Source organism: Struthio camelus, chromosome 6, assembly GCF_040807025.1.
Source record: "Struthio camelus isolate bStrCam1 chromosome 6, bStrCam1.hap1, whole genome shotgun sequence".
In the NCBI taxonomy this organism is placed as follows: Eukaryota; Metazoa; Chordata; class Aves; order Struthioniformes; family Struthionidae; genus Struthio; species Struthio camelus.
The window spans coordinates 38,662,892-38,682,347 of NC_090947.1; the positions used below are offsets into that span (position 1 = coordinate 38,662,892).

General features: G+C 38.5%; 2 protein-coding genes across 17 annotated transcripts in view; one reads left to right on the forward strand and one right to left on the reverse strand.

Moving 5' to 3' along the window:
- The window catches only part of RAB3GAP1 (RAB3 GTPase activating protein catalytic subunit 1), a 29,133-nt gene extending 16,311 nt beyond the window's left edge, over positions 1–12,822 (forward strand). For 2 of the 4 annotated variants that reach the window (XM_068949213.1, XM_068949215.1), the window contains exons 14-25: positions 11–109; positions 495–667; positions 1,450–1,504; positions 1,807–2,184; positions 4,298–4,435; positions 6,058–6,285; positions 6,813–6,909; positions 6,999–7,102; positions 7,202–7,317; positions 8,599–8,701; positions 10,300–10,320; positions 11,536–12,822. In XM_068949213.1, the coding sequence (XP_068805314.1) occupies positions 11–109; positions 495–667; positions 1,450–1,504; positions 1,807–2,184; positions 4,298–4,435; positions 6,058–6,285; positions 6,813–6,909; positions 6,999–7,102; positions 7,202–7,317; positions 8,599–8,701; positions 10,300–10,320; positions 11,536–11,778 (1,755 nt within the window). In that variant the 3' untranslated portion in view covers positions 11,779–12,822. The remainder of the gene's footprint in view (positions 1–10; positions 110–494; positions 668–1,449; positions 1,505–1,806; positions 2,185–4,297; positions 4,436–6,057; positions 6,286–6,812; positions 6,910–6,998; positions 7,103–7,201; positions 7,318–8,598; positions 8,702–10,299; positions 10,321–11,535) is intronic. The other 2 variants (XM_068949214.1, XM_068949217.1) reach the window with 1 other exon arrangement.
- A 1,044-nt stretch (positions 12,823–13,866) lies between these two features.
- The window catches only part of ZRANB3 (zinc finger RANBP2-type containing 3), a 55,907-nt gene continuing 50,317 nt past the window's right edge, over positions 13,867–19,456 (reverse strand). For all 13 annotated transcript variants that reach the window (XM_068949235.1, XM_068949242.1, XM_068949238.1 and 10 more), the window contains 4 exons: positions 19,241–19,384; positions 18,308–18,701; positions 15,981–16,112; positions 13,867–14,928 (listed from right to left, as the gene is read on the reverse strand). In XM_068949235.1, coding sequence (XP_068805336.1) covers positions 14,827–14,928; positions 15,981–16,112; positions 18,308–18,701; positions 19,241–19,384 — 772 coding nt within the window. In that variant the 3' untranslated portion in view covers positions 13,867–14,826. The remainder of the gene's footprint in view (positions 14,929–15,980; positions 16,113–18,307; positions 18,702–19,240; positions 19,385–19,456) is intronic.

Consider the following 19,456-nt stretch of genomic DNA (forward strand, 5'->3'; position numbering starts at 1 on the left):
TTTCTTTAAGTTCTTATTTCCTGATGCTGCCGACAAACTCACAGATGGGTCTGAAAGCAGAACTAGCATTTCAACAGGAAACAATCCTCCTCCAGAGAACGAAGATTATGTAAGTTTTACTGATGGGATGGGGCAGTGGCGGGGGGGGGGGGGATACGGGGAGGGAGGAGAAGAGGGGGTGAGGAAGACTGAGTGCTGGTTCATACAGCTTTTGCTGTGGTCTCCCTGTGTTTTGTAACAGAGAATTGTTGGAAAGATAAACTTCTGTTTGTGGAACTTCCAGGTTGAAAAAGTAAATGAATGTTGGTTTTGTTTTTTGTATTTTTCCCCCTCCCCTTTTTTTCTAGAGACCATCTTTTTTGGTTTACTTTTAGAGACTGAAGATGTTAGCTGCTTGTATTGACAAACAGGATACAGATCGTATGCTTTTGGAAAAGAAACTTTAAACATGCAGTTCTTCTTGAATTTTCTGCTTTCTTTTATTTCTTATGTAGAATCTCTTCAGTCAGTTTAAATCTGCTCCTTCAGATAGTCTGACGTACAAACTAGCTTTATGTCTTTGTATGATAAACTTCTACCATGGAGGAGTAAAAGGAGTGGCACATCTTTGGCAAGAATTTGTGTTAGAAATGCGCTATAGATGGGAGAACAACTACCTTATTCCAGGGTAAGAGTTTCTGGTTCTTTCGTCATTGAAAAGCTTATGCTGATGCTTGACTTCTGTCATGACATTAAAAAGAAGATGAAGGAGCTGATAGAACACTTTTGCTTTGTGGTGATGGCTTTTCCTCTCTTTCTTAAGAGAGCAATTCCAAGTTCCTGCTGGTGTTACAGGGGCTTCCCTTTGGGCACTTGCAGTAGCCTTTTCAGGCAGCTAGTGCTGCCCTCACGTATCCAAACCCTTACAAGTTTCAGGTCTGCTGCAGCAGAGCTTGTTGCAGGCCAGATGAAGGGCTCTATCAGGAGAGAACATCAATGTAGAGCAAAAATATCGTACCCTTTTGAAGGGGTGGACTGGCCATTTACTTATTAGCTTCTTTCAAACGGTCACATTAATAAATAAAATGGTACTTGAAATATGTAGAGATCATTCTGCTGTACCATTGCTATTTTAAAAGTAAAGTCAAAGATGCTTTATTTATTGCTTGGAAATGTTACCCTTTTAACACCCAAATGGAAAAACTGACCAGGAAACCAAGGTATATTTGCTTTGTACTAGTGTGAATCCCCTGATCTTCAGAACTGACATCTTGGGAGTAACTTCTGGGCTTGTTCAGTCACTACCTCCTGTTTGCTGAGACCACAGACCAGCTACATAGTTGAAATGCGGGGCGGGGGGGTGGTTCTATCTGGATATTTGTCCCTTTTTTGGATTTGATATCACTTAAGACAATGTGTAGACGATTTGACCATATAACTTAAAGTGTTTACGCTTCTACCTTTTGTTAGATTAGCTAATGGCCCTCCGGATCTGAGATGTTGTTTATTGCATCAAAAACTTCAGGTAAGTATCTCCGTTTTGAGAATGACTGTTCTCAAAAGGAAATGGTCAAAAATAAAGCAATTATTAGCTAAATATTTTATCGCTGTAGATTTAATTATGTTTGTATTATTGGGTCTGGACTTCATTTCTTGGGAAAATCTTTGTTATAGCAAGAAGTTCAGTGGAATTAGTGTCTTTTAGAATTGTAAGAGTTTTTTTTTTTTTTTTTTTTTGGTGACTCTTCAAGTTTCTCGGTGACATTGTTTCCATTAGTTAAGTAATTGCTAAACAGATTTTTTTTTTTCCCCCTTTAACTTGTGTAGATGTTAAATTGTTGTATTGAAAGAAAGAAAGCAAGGGATGAAGGGAAAAGGGGGAACACCTCTGATCGTTCCCCTGGTGGTTCTTCTGGTGATGCTGGAAAAGGGGCAGACTACTCTGGAGAAAATCCAAAGGAGACAGATAAGGAAAAAGAAGTTGGCAAGTCTTGGGAATCGTGGAGTGACAGTGAAGAAGAATTTTTTGAATGTCTGAGTGACACAGAAGATCTGAAAGGAAATGGGCAGGAAAATGGAAAGAAAGGAGGAGCAAAAGAAGGCAACAAAGAGTCTGTAAATTTAAAACCAGAAGGTCGTCTACATCCACACGGAAAGCTGACGTTGCTTCATCCGGGAGAGCCTCTGTACGTTCCAATAACACAGGTGAGACAGCAGGAGCTGAACAGGATGTGTAACAGGACTGTCATGTAATATGACTCATTCTTGGGACTGTGAAATTGTATTTAGTTTGTAGATTATAGCCTTATTTATTCTTAAAGTTGCTAAGTCTGTTCAGGTTCTGACCTTGTTTTCCTGTTTTAAAATTTGATGAGGCTGTATAAACTGGAAATCTCACATGCTGTCTGTTTATTTGAGGATGAGTCCCCTTACCAAGTTTCAGTCAAAACAACTCTTTTATTTGTTGTTTTGATGAGAATCGAGTTGTCTTGCCTACATTAAATTCAATTTCCCTTTATTTTCAGCTCCTGAGGCATCTTCCCTCCCCTCCCTATTTTCTTTCCTTTAAAGCAGGAACTGCTGTGGTCCTTCTACCTGGAAATCAAGTCCTGGTACTAAGGAAAGGAAAAGTTTCTTAGTTTCCAAAGTTGTACTGCAGGACAAACATATAGAAGCTAAATGTAGCTTGCGCAGGTGTTTTCGGAGGGGGGGGGGAATTTGTTTAAGTATTCATTTTTGTAACTCGAATATGTTCACTTTCAAATATGTTCAGGGTTCATTATGGGGAAATAGTTTGCCCAGAAAATTCAGTCCATGGCTGTGTGCTTCAGAAAAAGAACACTGTTAATTACAGTGAGCTCTGTATGCACGTGGAAGACAATACCTTTCTCTTAATTGTATATATACATATGGGTGTACATACAGCAGTGTGTGTGTGTGTGTATGGATGCATATACACACACACATATATATCTCCGTGTGTGTGTGTATGGATGCACGTGTCCGCATATATATTGGGTGCTTCTGGAATTAAAAAAACAGTTAGCAAAATATTGGTGGTGTGGAATTGATCTTGGTGATTGAAGTAGTTTCTAAGGTAAAATCTAAAGTACTTCTTTAGCTGGAGCTAAGCAGGTATTTTTCATGCATCTTCAACCGTTCTTAAGAGTTTTCTCTCTACCGCTTGATGTGCGATCATAATATGCGTATACAGAGCTCTTCTGTAACGGGTGTCTTTACTTCCCAAACTGTAATGAGAAAATACTGGTTTTATCATAGTATGTGGATAATGTTAGGTACAGTGCTGCAGTAGGATATGCCATCTGAACATCTTCCAGCTCTCAGCAGTGGTTTCTGCCTGTCCTAGTAACAGGAACACGTGCTACTTTATGATTGCAGAGTTGCACTGAACGCCGTAATCTAGCTCATCCACCCCAAAATTGATTTCCCCCCCCCCCCAACCTGTGACCATGCTTTTTGATGCCTCGCTTTTAAGATATTAATGTCTTTGACACAGAGAATTTTTGGGACTTCTTTTCTTCTCGTATGATGCATTGAGGCTCAGTGTGTTTGCTCATCAGAGTCAAATCAGATTTTTGCTTCTAACTGACCAGAGTACTCGGCCTTTCTGATGTGGTATGCTTTGTTTTGTTTTCTTTAAATGTATTGTTTTTTTTTTTTTTAATTTTCTTAATTTGTGTATCTAAGTAAAAAGCTGCAGTAATCAGTTTTGGGTCCCATTATCTAAAGCAGGCTTATCATCACTGGACTAACAGTATTATCTGATGTACTTTCTCGTAGAGTGGCCAGGGATGAAAGAGGAAGCTATGATGTCAAAGGAAGTAGTTTTAAATCAGGCATGCACGGAAAATACAGTAGTTTTTCGTTCATTTGAAAGAAATTATTTTTAACATATGTTACTTTGCATGGGTAAAATGTATGAGCAAAGCGTGTTCAGGCACAATGTCGTCAATTAGTTATGTGCTAACAATATCAATAGCAAAATTCTACATTAATTTAGTGGATTTTTATCCACCTGATCAAAAAACGATCATTCAAACACTTCCTGGGCTCCATCTCATTTTTGATGTTTTAACAATATATTTGTATATAGTTACTTTATTCTCAGGTTGCGTCCTTCTTAATTTCTGTTTGTCAGTGTCCTTTTTAGATGCATAGTTTCAGGCTGAACAGTTTAGTTATTTCCTTTCAGTACAAATGAAGTTGTTGGTGACGGGGAGCTTTCAGCTGCTTCTTCCTTAATCAGCGTTAATTCTAGGAGAGATTGTTTACAAGCTTTTCTCTTTCCATGTTGCAGGAACCCGCACCCATGACTGAAGACTTGCTGGAAGAACAGTCTGAGGTACTGGCAAAACTAGGGACGTCAGCAGAAGGCGCTCACCTTCGGGCACGCATGCAGAGTGCCTGCTTGCTCTCAGATATGGAGTCTTTTAAGGTAATACTGCTTGAAGAATTCTCTGAGGCTGCTTTTCTCTTAATTAAATTACCTCTCTTGTTTGCGTTCAACAAATTTGAAGGCTTTTCTGAAGTTTTTTTTTGTTTTTTCTTCCTCAAAACAGTTTCAAAATGAAGTTGAAAATAAAAACCTGTTGAAAAAACTCTTGTAGCATTTCAGAATCTGTGAATATCCAATCTGTTATACTGTAATATTCCAGTAAATTTGCACATCATCTTAATTGTACAAGCTTCCTTTAAAAAACAAAAAGACAATATTCCGTTGAGAATTAATATTCAGACTTGCCCATACAAAATGATGTCAGAAGAAAATTGATGATCAGAGTTCTGAATCAAAATTGAATGTCTACCCCCAGCTTGAAGCTTTTGTTTGGTGTCTCTCTTCCCTGCACTAACTACTGTGTCTAGCCTCATAAAAATACATCTTTTAATCGGACTCCAAATGGATAAGGTGTAAAGGTGGTGGAAAGAAAAAAAAAAAAAAAAACACACAACACTAGTGTTTCCACAATTATGCTTATAGATTTTGGTGGGGTGATAGACATTAATTTTAATGTACAGATGAAGACATTTTGTTGCTTAGTAGGAAGGATAAGGTGTCAATATTTAGAATGATACTTGCTTTTCATGATACTGATCTGGACTAGCTGTGGTTTTGAGTAAACTGCTCCATTTCTCTGCTGAACTCCACAGAGGGAGGTCAGAACACGTATACTGTTTTCATCAGATCTCAAGACTCTAAAAAGATTCGAGATTCTGTCACGAAGTAACTGTATATATTGGAGGAGATTATTGCAGTATTGCTTTGTATGACAAGGATACAGACCTACTGTACATTACGAATGTTGATAGCACATGTCAATATGAACTTATTGGCAGTAATTCAGATCATATCAGTTAGATGTAGCAGTTCTAAATCACTTGCACTGCAGAACTAAAAGCTTGCAGTAGAAGTATAGAACCCATAATTTGCAGGGAAGTATACTCTTGATCGGTCCATTGCATAGTTAGCTGGGTTTCCTTATGTTCTAGACCTTCAGCCACACGTACTTGCATTGACGCTGCATCTGTGAAGGGGTTTTGTTTGTTTAAGTTAAGAAGAAAAGATGACTTTTGTTACTGGAGTATTTATATATGAAAGTCAAGGTTGGAAGTATATTCATGCCGCTCTTGATGCTTTTATGCTTGGGCTGTTTATTATCTAGGTTTTGAATGGCATAAGCTTTTTTTAAAAAAAGAAAAAATTAGTGCAAATAAATATCTATTGCATGCATTAGATGTCATGTAGAGCCTTTGACTTAACAGCACAATTTTGAGCTTGCCTGAAATAACTCATAAATGTTTTGGTTTTGGGACTAAGAGGAAGGTTTCTTTGTTTTCCTTGATTGTGTGCCCCTGCCCCGGGTTTTGGTTTATACTTACTTTCTCTCCTCAGCCTCCCAGGTTCCTTTCCTAATGTACGGTTTGGTGACCGTGAACAGAGTTCCCTGAGCTCCTGGCTTCTAGCCTGCGCTCTGCCCGCTAAACCCCATTGCCTTGCTACCCAGATTACTACATTTTTATAGGATTTTTTCAGATACAAATTTTCTCTCTTCATTCCAGGCAGCTAATCCTGGTTGTTGTCTGGAGGACTTTGTGAGGTGGTATTCCCCTCGAGATTATATTGAAGAGGAAGTGGTTGATGAAAAGGGGAATGTAGTAATTAAGGGTGAGCTGAGCGCCCGAATGAAGATTCCTAGCAACATGTGGGTAGAGGCCTGGGAGACAGCAAAACCTGTCCCAGCCCGGAGGCAGAAGAGACTCTTTGATGACACTAGAGAGGCAGAGAAGGTAAAAGCTCTTTGGCTGCTGAAGCTCTGTTCTGTAATGCTTGTACAAAACTTACAGCAGCTTTTTTTTCCTTCCTTCTGCAAAATGTAAACGTTAACATGTCATTGCACTGTATTCTTGGAGTTATTAAGCTGTTCTGTAAATAGTCCGGTGTTAATCAGAATTACTTGCTGTCATACAACAGTGTGTTGGAAATATTTGAAGTAATGAGATTTTAGAACATAACTTTACAAGGTGTATTATTTAGGTGGTTTTTTGAATTACTAGTAGGTAAACCAGATTTTTGTCTGTGCATGCGTTATGAAACTAAGCGTTCCTACAACTCCCTTATTTTTAGTTCCTTTCTTAACCTGTTGGGACTGTAAGCAATTGCTGGTGTTTCATGTAACAACTAGCTGTTGAGTCCTGTCTTGCAGTGTTGTTCCCTTCTTGCCACTTTTCCCATGTAGGTGCTCATCTTCCGTCGTTAACCTTATCCTTGGGAAGCAGTTTTGAGCATTAATGTGTTAAATTTTCTGATGTTACAGGTGCTTCACTATCTTGTAGTTCAGAAACCAGCTGACCTTGCAAGGCATCTTTTGCCTTGCATCATCCATGCAGCTGTACTCAAGGTAAAGGAAGAAGGTAAATAACGTTTAATAAATCAGTAAGATGTTTTAGGATGAACACTGATGCAATAATTAAAACCCTTTTGTTTCTTTTCCTCCTAATAGAAACACTAGATGATATCTCTTCAGTTAAGAAGATTATTAAGCAGATAATATCCCATTCCAGTAAAGTTCTACGATTCCCAAATCCAGAGGACAAGAAATTGGAGGTAAGACTTTTATGCTAGCTAAGGCTAAAAACTTGGTAGACTTGAACAGTGTTCATGGAAGTGCTTAAAAAATGTCTTTTTTTTATTAAACTTCTACAGGAAATCATTGCTCAGATTATGAGCGTGGAAGCAATCATTGCTAGGGCCAGGTCTCTGAAAGCAAAATTTGGGGTGGAGAAATGTGAAAATGACGAGCAGAGAGAGGATTTACAAAGGTGACAATATTCTTCCTTGTTTTTTTTTCCTCTGATTCTTTTTGGTAGTCTCAGCACTTAAGAAGGATGGAAGTAATGATATACAAGTCTTGTCTACAAATTGTATTGCAAAATAAATACTAATGAATCATATTTATTAGCTAGGAACACTAGGCTACCCTATCCCTAGAGATGTGATATGTGGATACCCTAAGTGCCCATCTAACTATCTTTTTGAAAATGTACATGTGATACAGATTATTTTAATGCAGTCCATTTTTATCTAGATGCTACTGGAGGTTTCATATCTTTTTTTTATGTGTGTAAAAAGTGCATTTGCTGAACTTTGTTACTATCTAGTTAAAATTAGGGATTTAATATTTTCCATAACTAATACGGAGTGAAATGCCAACAGGAATTACTTTCTCCTGTTCTAGTCTCCTTACTAATTTGAAATCTCTTCCTGAGGAACCATGTGAATGAAAAATGACAAGCCACGTTTCATGGCTTCACTACCTGCTGTCTGACTGTTTGCTTATTGCTTAAACTGGGTAATAGTAACCTTAAACTGGGTAATAGTAACGTGTCAAATAAACAGATTACCTTCTTGTTGCTGTGCTGAGAAGGAGAGCTGGCCTTTTTTCTCATTAACGTTTGGAATTTGGAGGAGTGGTGTCTGACCAATGCAATATTTTTGGGCTCAAAAAATTTGTCTTGCTGTTTCTTCTGTGACCGCTTACGCTTCATGTTGAACTTGGCACCTGAATTAGAAGCTTTGATTCCAGGTAGGGTTAACTGAGAGAAGTAGGTCTTCTCAGAGGCTGATGTGCACCCTAGGTGTTCATTGGCCCCGCTGCTGGGGTTGCAGCGTAAGCAGTTGTATAATCTGCCTTTCCAGACCTTATCTGGGAGGATACTTTCTTTCTGTTAGTGTTGACCTATGTTAGCTGTGGAAAAAACAGCTGCTTATATTGGCATGAAAGAGCAAGCAACAAGGGAGGAAGGAGCAACTGAAGGCTATTGGGGAGGTTTCTCTTTAGGCTAGAGGGAAATGAATAAAGGAATGAAAAGGCAATGATAGTGGTTGTGTGGGATGCTGGGAAATATCTTCCCTCCCCCACCCCCAAACTTCTAGAATGGAGAACATGGAGTGTCTGCCAGTTCTGCATTCTGCATGAAGAATGCTATATGGAGATCTCTGGGAGTCTTCACAGTAAACAGTCCCATTTTTTAGATTAGAAAAATGGCTATAGCTGAGAACTTAAGCATTCATTCTTTCTTTTTAATAACTTGTGCCACCAGATTTGTAAACTGTCTCCTGGAGCAGCCAGAAGTGTCAGTCGTTGGTGCAGGAAGAGGGCCTGCTGGTAGCATCATTCACAAGCTGTTTGTGAATGCCCAGAGGGTAAGCTGAAGTTCTTGATTGTTTTTACTAATGCTTCTAATTTAAACAGTATGAAGTAACTACTTATCATATGTTATCATATGATACCAGTTTACTTTGTATACAAATATGCTTTTTTTTTTTTTTTAAAACAAACAACACAAGCACGTTTGCAGTGATCAAAATGATTTTGGCAATAACAGAACCTTGCAAGAAGAAAGAAGAATAGAAGACCTGGGACGTGAAATGTTGGCAGCAGCTGAGTAGATAGAGGTGTCGTTAATATTAGATTTACTTCAAATGATAACATCAGAAGGGTTGTTATAGCACAAACACTTGTGATTTCATCAAGTTGCAGAACATATGCAACAACACAGCAAGAAGAACCAAGTGATTGTGCGGATTCCTTCACACAGGAACGTGGAGGAACACATGTTAATATTAGGTATTATAGATGGGTAACTTCTTAGACTGAGGTTGGAATACTTGACATTTCTTCCGTGGAAAGTAGGGTGCTTAAGAGGAGTTTCAGGCTTTTTTTCCAGTACTACTCTACATTCAGTTTACTTGCTGCCAATGTGGCATCTGTTTTCTTGAAATTTTGCTCCAGTCTATACTGTTACAAATACTTCCTTTTTCTCTTAAACAGTGATATTTTTGTAATAATGAGCTTTAAAGTATTAATTTCTAAACTTCTTGGACTGTAGTGAACTCTGACGGTTTTTGTCAGAATTTTACCTGCTCATCGCATCAAATTGTCTTAATGAAAATTTAAAGTAATAACGAGGTGGAGGTGGCATGGTTTTGCAGACATTTTAGAGCCTGAAATCCAGTTTAGAATCACTGCTTTAAAGATTCGGTGATTGGGAATTAGACACTTTAAATGTGTGGATTCTTTTATAATGATCCATATTTTGCAGCTCAACATAAAAAGGACCATTCTACAAAACAGATCATGATTATTCCGAGAAACAGAAAATTAGAACAGTTGTTGTATCTTTAAGAGAGCTTGAATTTCTAGGGAAAATCTAGATGTCAACAAATGTCAACATCTAAGCCACCAGCTTTAACTACAGGCTTTTCTGTAACTCTTAACACCATGTAATACTCTGTCAAGCATATGCACTTGCTTTTTTAATAATGCAGTTTTCTGCTTTCAAAGTTGAATAGAAGTTTCTAATGTTAATGTTTGATAAAGATGTATGTAACTTCTATGGTTTTGTTTCTTTTGGAACAGCAATTAGTAAAGCTAGGTTATAGATACCTTCCATTAGTAGCTGGTCACTAAAGAGAGACTTCTTGCTAACTCGCTCCAAAACCCCTCCTTGTGTTTAGTTTAGCAAGAATTATTTTAGCAGAAAGAAGTGTGGCAAACAGAAATTGAATGGCATCCTTGTTCACTACCCTTTGAACCTGTACTCCTCTGTATAGGTTGTATAAAATGCATTGTTATATTCTCAAAAGTTTCTCATGGAAGATTATGACAGCAAATGCATGTCCTTGGAGGTAGAGTGCATGATGTCTCTTAAACCTACAATCTCTGTCTAACCTCTTGTAAGTCATCTCTGACTTGCCTTTTTTTCTATCTTTCATTCCTTCTTTTCTCATCCCTTTTCAAGCTGACTGAATCTTCTGATGAGGTAACCAACTTTGTCCCTCATTTCCCACTCATCTTCCCTAGCTGCATAGAGTTGAACCTTTTGGTAGATATTGTACAACTGCCTGATTGGGTTTGTTCTGTTGTCTGCATATTAGGCATAAAAATGATTTTTTTTTTTTTTCTGGACTGGTTTCTCCTCATTCACAGACTTTTTTTTAGAGCCTAACAGGTGCTGAAGAGAGACAGAAAAATCTTAAATATATATTTAAAAAAAAAAAAACCTAAACATTTCTTCAAGTGAATGTTAAAATTGCCTGATGCTAGAATATGTGGCCTTACCTTTATTTTGCTCTCTGTTGCAACCACTGTTTTTTGTTTGTACTGAACAACCAGATGTTTAGGGGGGAGGTCACAATCCAGAGGCCACCAAAATTATTGAGATACCAACACTTTAAATTAAAGTTACTAAGCTTTTTGGAGAAAGATCCAGAGGGGTTTTGACAGGGAGAACTACTAGAGTAACTGTGTGAAGAAACAGCACAGGAAATATCCTCTCTCTTGGTTTCCTCGGCCTGTTCTTGTGGCAACAACTTGTGCCTGGTGATTTATGCTATGACAAAGGCATCAAAGCCCAACAGCACCCCACAGCTGGGTGCCCGCCAGCCTTGAGAGGGGCAGGGGTAGAGGTGCAGGGGGCAGCACGGAGCAGGCATGAGTTGTCCTGCATGTTCTGCCACATGTTGGTGGCATTGCCCCCCACTGATTTTTCAGTTGTGTACATTTAAATGTAGTGCTGTTCTCAGTAGTTGTCCTCTTTGGCCATGAAAGAGCACATTTCGGAGTACTATGTTGAGTTTGAAAAAGCAGGTGACTTTTTGTCAAGACTGTAGTAGTGGCACTGATTATTTTTCAGAGTAGGCTGACTTAAGACTTTTGTGTAGCCATAAAGAGAAAAGGGAGCCCTGTTTGAGAAGAGGGGCATTCTGTCTGGTCAAAACCCTTGCTTCACACTGTCAAAAATATGAAGCTTTAATTTGGCTGAGCTTACTGTCTACAGCTGAAGGCTCTTGCATTTGATTGTGCGCAGTTTATTTCTTGACATCCCATTAGTGTCTTGCTCTGTGTACATATAAGGTGTTTTGATGTGTTTACCATTTCTAATTTTCCCCTTGCCCCCAGTCCTTACAAAGCATTTTCTGAATCCTGATGTTAAGAAACAGCTCATCCTGTAATCCTATCTCTGCTTTTATTTAAGGCTTCTACAGTGACTCCAGTTGACGAAGAATTGAGGAGATCAGGTTCGTCGGACGAGCGAAGACTCAATACAGGAGCTGTTTCAGATTTCCCGCCGCCCACGGGTCGTGAGGTCATTTTACGCACAACTGTCCCCCGCCCTGCACCTTACTCTAAACCATTGCCACAGCGCATGTACAGTGTGCTTACAAAAGAAGATTTTCGACTTGCAGGTGCCTTTTCAGCAGATACAACATTCTTCTGATGTAGCTACCTATGTTATCTTGTGTGTCTTCACAAGTAGAAAACTGTTTGTTTTCCTTCAGGGAAGTTAGTTAATACTTATAGACTGATCTGGTTTGTGGTGAGGAGAAAACACTTGTCATTAGTGATTGAGAATAATATTTCCAAGGATAGAGTTGAATTGGCATCTTAAAAGGATGCTTGCACCAACCTTAACTTGGATGTTTAGAACAGCTAGTAGTTTTAATCAGATTTTTGGGGAAGAAAATTTAGCGCTATTCCCCTCTGTTCAAAGGGGAAAAAAAATTTTTTTTGGATTAGATTGTTTTAATAATGGACACTAATAGGCTTTATGCAAATATTCATGTTAAAAGTTATGCAGACGTGCTGCTTTAGTTCCTAATCAGACTTTATAAAGTGATGTTAGTCTACTTATATTGATGTGCAAATATTAAATAATTTGTATTTATTGCTATCACATGAATATTGAGCTTTTTTTGGCTAATCACTAAGTTGCAACTGCCTATTTTTAAAGTCTTGATCGTTTAAAGTACACAGTAAATTGTAGTTTAGGCTAAACTTCTGATATTGCAGCAGCTGTCCAAAAAGCTCTTGTATCTCTTGGGCACTCCTCCCAAACACTGACATAAGTATAGTTTGGGCTGTAACTGGATATTAAACCTAATGTGCAAATAGCCTTAAGTGGATCACTAACTAAAGTCTGGATACTGTATATCCTTCCCTGCATGCAAGGGCCAAAGCTGTATGTAAATTATGTGTACAGAGGTGTTTTACTTTAAGCAACTTATTGATATTTATAGAGATCTTTTGAATGCTTACTGTTTCTTTGATTTGTTAAACATATGTTTAGCATATGGTAAAACAATTCCATCACATGCTGTGAACTAACCCTACCGGCGATCATGCAAACAGTATGACTTGTATGTGCCAATGTTGCTTTACAGTGATCTTAGTGTGCTTTGGTCAGAATCAGCAAAAGATCAGAGTTACAATGCAAATTGAAATGTAAAAATAACTACAGTAAAAATAAATAAATCTGAACTTATGATTGACTGTCAGGCTTCAGTTACTGGTGATGGTGTCTCATAATATCTTTTAAATGTCATACTTGCATAATTGTACCGAGGAATAAGACTGCTTGTGACTTATGACCATATTAAGTAGAGACGGTTAAGTTTCATCTCTGCAGGGGCCCAGGAATTACCCTGAAAGGACAGGGGGTAGAATGTGTTTGTCGGATAAATTGTATCAAGTAGAAATACGTTTTTCAGGTTAAGTTTTCTTCACAGAATCTCATCATAAGATTTATTTTCTAGGTTTCTAGGTGTTTTTTTTTTTTTGTGCGTTTCAGCTGAGGCAATTCCTTTATTAGCTTGGGCGAGGATGTGGTCAAAGCCCAATTTAGCTGTTGTTTAACGGTCTAGCTTTTGAAAAAGTAGCAGCACTGAGCTAACTCGTGAATATTTTCTTTAACCGCAATGTATTCCTAGTACCACTGTTTTCTTCCCCTCCCGATATGTTTTACTAATCTCCTAATGAAAGTTTGCATTAAAATAGCCTCTTCTAAAGCTTATATAAATTTTAAAAGTTCCCTTATCTAGCGATCAGGCTATCATCACTTGGTGTTTTAAACTGCTGAATGGATGCTTCATTCAGTCAGTCATGTTTACAACACATTCAAACATAGTATTCGGGTTTTTGCTCAGGAGAGTCCACCAGTTCCACCATATGTAAACATGGTGTGTTCACAAGCTACCTGTGTTAATCCGTACAAAAGGCTGACAAAAGGAGGGTTTAAGAGTTTTAAACATTTTCTTCATAAGGATAACAAAATAAGCTCCAAAAGCTTTTTGGAGTTAGAGCTACTTGAAATAAAGTGCAGACTCCTGTAGCACTTTTAGCAATGCCTTTGTCAGTACGCTACTGATCACTTACTTACTTATGAACCTACTGCTGACCTGATGCCATCCATCCCTTTGTTAATTCTCACCCTCTCCCACGAGGGGTGTCTGGCTCTGGCATTCCTCCTCAGAGGAGCTGCAGCTGGCAACAGAAGCAATGTGAAACAGTTTTGGAAAGGAGACTTTGCAAAGGTTGGTAGTTGAGTATATTTCATTCTCAGTGAAAATGAAACTACTTATAGACGCTGCTGTCATTCGTTACTCACTCCAATTCAATCCTGCTAGTTTTGAAATGTTAATCCATTATATAAACCACTAAAAAAAGATACTAGAAAAAAAAGTATTTATTTAAAGTAACCTGAAAGAAAGGCACTTACTTAACCAAACAGTCCAAAATAACCAAAATCTCTGAAATCTCGTTAAACAGAACAAGATCGTTAGGCTGTGACTATAGCATTTTCACAGAAGTTACCTTTGAGCTCAGGAACAATGGATATTACCAAGTATTGTGAATTATGTTTTAAGCACAAGCTGCTTTAAAAGGAAAGCTGATTTCAGTAAACATTAATTCTAAATGCCCAAGTTTTTCTGAAGTTAAGTCAAGTCCAATGCCAACAATAGGCCTCTCATAGCTGATTAGAGTATTCCCAAGACTGCTCTTAATTTGTTTTGCAGGTATGATACAGTTGTTTTGGAGGAGACAAATCAATTATGCTGTTTTATCATAACAGAGAGCAGGGCCTGTATTTCCTCCAGTAACTTTAATAGCTGAACTAAAAAAGAAAGGATGAGTAAAGTAAAATATCCTCTGTCCATAATGTCCCCAATATACTTGAGCACTATAAAACCAGCACGAGTTTCAGCAGACCTTCCTCCACTTCTTATGGGTGCAACTACAGTAGACTATGAAAACAGTAATACATTGAAATTGCATTAAGGTTATACCCAGACTTTAGCGCTTGAATCACAGCACCGTAAAAACACTACCATGATCAAGTGCTATGCAATCATCCAAGGTCCTCTGAAAATAGCATAAATGATTTTTCTTTTAATTCCACTTTTCTTCTTCTTAGCAGCATGATAGACTATAAAGATTAATTTTAATCATTGCATAAGGAAAACTGAATTATGATGCAACTGAATATATTTTACATCATCTTCACAAAAAATTTTGTGATATCGCAGCCATACTTTGTAGCTAAAGAATGTCTCTTCATCTGACTTCTTTCTTTGGCTTGTTTTGCAGTTCTCTGCAAAAGAGAAAGAAAGATGCAGCTGTTCAGTAAACATTAAGTTACTAGGCAACAGCATTTTACAGGGAAAGCATTAGCTCTCAGGTTAAACTTCTTCAATCAAATTTTGCAGCAGACAATCTACTAAAATGCAGATGTGTTTATTAAGGGGACATTTTCCCAAGCCTGATTAAACTGTTGTATCATAAAAGTAACTTCCATCCTTACTGGTGCTTTCCCAGAGGGAGAAAACTGATGCCAAGCCTCACTGACAAGGCAGCATGAAGAAGCTTCCAACAGCAAGGAAAAAAAAGCTGAATGAACAATGAAGCATTTCTGACTAAACTAATTTCTACCAGTAGCTTCACTCCTCATCTGTAATGTCAGACAATGCCTCTTACTCATAAAATACACAGGAAGTAGTAACTGAGCTATATCATAATTATAATGTCAAGTCCTCAGCTACCTATAAGACAGTTTTAGTGTCTGCTGTTGGAGAAAACCTGTGATGAGCTACGTGTTCCCAGCTCTTGACAGATCAAAATGAGGAGTGAAGCTAGCAACAGGCAGTTATTCTGAGGTGATCGATTTCCCATTTTGCTGCACAGCTTTCCAGCCACAACACCTGAGCGATGGCACATGGCAAACCACACACTGGGAGGGGGTACCGAGGACAACAGGAAACAGCAGTGGCTGTACAGGCGGGAGGTTGTTCAGTTGGAGACAAGGCAGCTGAGGAGGGACCTAAAGGGAGGCACAGAGAAGTCAGAGCCAGGTTCTTCCTAGAGATGTTTGTGGAGGCATTCCCATGGGACACGAAGGAGGGTGCTCAGGTGCCGACCAGGGGCCAGAGACCCTACGGAGCCTCCACACTTGGAGATGTTCGACACTTGCCTGCACAGGATGACCCTGAGCAACTTGCTCTGAGCTGGGGGTTGGACCAGGTCCGTCCTCCAGAGGTCCCTTCTGCCCTAGGATTTTCTGTGATTCTAAGCACAGGAGTGCACAGGTACTGGTGTGATGCCCTTTACACATTTCCATGGGAGGAGATGATTTCTGATGATACCAACCTCTTTGTGGCAGACTGTGCACAGAGTTTGAAGGTTTTCCAGGGAGCACTGTCCTCCTCCACTGTAAACCGGTTTGATATGATCCACCTGCCAAAACTGGCCTTCTGTTGGGTTTGTTATAATTTCATTCAACTGCAGGAAATAAAGGACATACATGATACTGGAAGCGTTAAATATCCCTCCCGAACTACACACGTTCTATAGTAAGAACAAGACGATAAGTCAGGAAAGTAGCTATTTATAATAGTTTTCAGTTGAGAGAAGGAAAGTGAATGTTAGCTTTTGTTTGTTATTTCGAGTGGACAACAAAGAACCATAAGCCTGGTTGGCATGTTTTCACCTAGACTGCAGCATACTGAAGCACACTACAATGGATCAAGAGAAGGTGCACTCTAATGCATTTCCTTACCAAGGAAAAACAGAGGGAAAGGTTCAGTTTGTCTTGACAGACACAATAATTTATCTTTAATCCCCTTTTGTTAACATCAAGAGCTGATACTAAAACCAAACGTACACAAGTAAAAACGCTAAAGTAAAAACATGCCCCATTACAAAAAAGAAAGAACTGGACTCTAATTAGATCTTTGTCATTTAAGTTTTTGATTGAGTCACTGGGAATTGTAGTAATGACCATTGAGAAACCCTGTAAAACAAAGCCCTATGACAGTATCCGAAAATAAGGACTACTGTAACTTAAACACAGCATGTCATACTTCCATTTACTTAAATGTTTATATGAAACCTCCCCCCACCAAACTACTTATCTCAGTCTTTTAGATTTGCACTAACTTACATTTTCAAAAGCTGCAAGTAATACAACACTGATTTTGAACCTATGAGCATTATAAACACTGATGATTTTCTCCTTTGCAAGTTTATACGAGTGTCAGCAGAATTTATTTAAACAGTTTAGAACAGCTAGTTTGTTTAAACTTCTGAATTAGGATTCCAACCTTTAAAAGCAGCAAATTAAAATAATATTTTAGTTTCCGAATACAAATACCACTACATAGGAACGTTCCCCCTTCCTGCTCCATTGCCTCCAAGTCAATGAAGCCACAATGACAACCAGGAAAGAATACAGTCAGCTTTTAAACACATTTTGAGGAGACAGTGCTGTGATAACTGACTTTTGTGAAGCTCTGTCTGAACATTCTGCAAAGTAGGAATAGTCTAGTTTAGTATGCTGGTTAGCTTCTTGTGTAGTTAGGTTATAATTACACCCCTTATTGGTTTAAGTTAATATAGTGTTCTTCAGTTCTGTCTGTATATTGGTAATTATGCTGGTTTTTTATCCCAGAAGCAGCTTCATCTGGTGCTGGGTGAAGTTATCATTAGGAATAAGATTAAAACTCGTTCATGCGGTTGTGATTTAACAGGTATTTCACTATTTGACTGGTTATCCTTACTGCCTATCTCATTCTCCTTTTCAGTGTTTTAGGATGTGAGCATGGACAACAAACACCCTGTGGGACAAAGTGACCGTACAGTATGACAGATGCTCTCTAGTAGCTGGCAGTATATATGCTCTTACTCTGTAGTAAACACTGAATAACTATGTGCCTCACTCCCCTTTCACTGGTGCACGCAGCTATTATGGGATAAAATTGTGCGCACTTTCAGTCATCAGAAAGTATCTTACATGTTTACGTCACACTGCCTTGCCACAAACAGGCTCAATATGCACATATGAACAATATTTGGTCCTTAAGCATTCATTTCATACCTACATAGGCTACACTGCAGAAAACAAGGGGAATTCTACATGCTAAACATACTGGATATCCAAAGGAGAAGGTAGAACTCATACTTTCGACAATGTCCATCTCCAAATATACCCGAGAAATCCCCCACTCCAGTCAGTGGTAGCATAGCCTTCTGTGCACACAGAACAAACACCGATTTAAAATAACGTTTACATCATAGCTATGCAATATTTTCAAATTGACTACTTCCATTCTTAATTTGTATTTCATGAAACGCACTTAATGAAGTGCATGTTTAAGTGAAATCACTCCAATATTTACATCCCTAACAAATCTTCTGACAGCTTTCTCTTTTAGGGATGAAAAATGTGTTGCATGATACTTTTTTTTTAAAAAAAAAAAAAAAAGTTTTTCTTTGTTCTTTTGTTATTCTGTTGGTGCAGCGTAACCTTCTATTTTAAACCTGGAAGGTTTAAAAATAGGAAGAACATTTTGGATTCCTTTGGTAGCTGATAGTTTGCATTAGACATTTGTTTTTTTAAAATAACCTGAAACGAAATAACTGTCTACTACAGGAACACACAGATGGGCTGTTAACTGCTTAAAAGCCAGTATTATTACCTGCCCTAGTGGAAGGTGAGACATCCAAGAACTCTCCAGAAGTTTCTTACGTTGACTCTTGGGCGCATCTCTGATACCGAGATAAAGCTCCTGGGCGTTCTGATTGCAAAACTGGCAAACACCACGTTCAACTTCAAACACTTTAGTCCTAAGGTAGCTCTGACTAGAGCGAATCGAGAAGTCCTCCTGGCATGCGTGAGAGCAGAATCGCGTGTCCCAGGCAGGGGCCTGGCAGCCTTGGCCAAGCTGAACCGTTGGCTGCTGACAGCTGAGGCACAGTGGGTTCCCTTTGCTATCCAGGGCCTGCAAGTAGCCTTTGGAAAGGGAGGAACCTTCACCTTCAGCCTGAACTGAATGAAGAACTGAAGGATCTTTTCCATTTTCCACAAGCAACCTGTTCAGAGAACAGAGTACAGCTATTGATAAAGCATGAATTCAGTGATACAATTCAGGAGTTTTTATACAATGCATATATCCATTACTTTTTTTTTTTTGCTGTAAAATACCAATAAAAGGGAGAGGTTTTCCTTTTGCATATTTTACTGCATTTACACATGTATGCTGAATTATTAGCTAAAATAATGCTCTATTTATACAGAAAAGGTAGTTTGTATCAGCTATGCACACGTATAAATGCAAAACACTTCAGCCCTCCTTCAATAGGAGGAAAAAGTCAAAAAAACCTTCCTGAGCTAAGTTTCCTAATAGCATAGCTTATTTTCACGCTTAATTTTATCAGGCTCAGTTAATTAGTACCGAAATCAGAACAGACACAAGAATAAAACATAGCCCACCAGCACTGCAGCTGTTTCTGATCTAAATACTAGCTCAGCAAGGTAAACAGTCATAACCAAAAAGAAAGAGAGAGAGAGAGAGAGAGAGAGAGAGAGAGAGAGAAACAGTTTAATCACTTTATTATATTAATAGACTTACTTTGTGGCATGACCAGTTTGATCAATAGATGCATCTTTATTCTTCAGACAAACCCTACTTTCTTTGGAGATGAGGCGAACGCTGCCCCCGCTACTGCTAGCTTTGCTAAGTGAGGCTGCTGCAACATCCTCCTTAGTCACATACCTAAAAATTCAAAATTCTGTCAATGTACGTGGTATTGTACTACAAAGCAACAATCTCCCTCAGAGAATATCC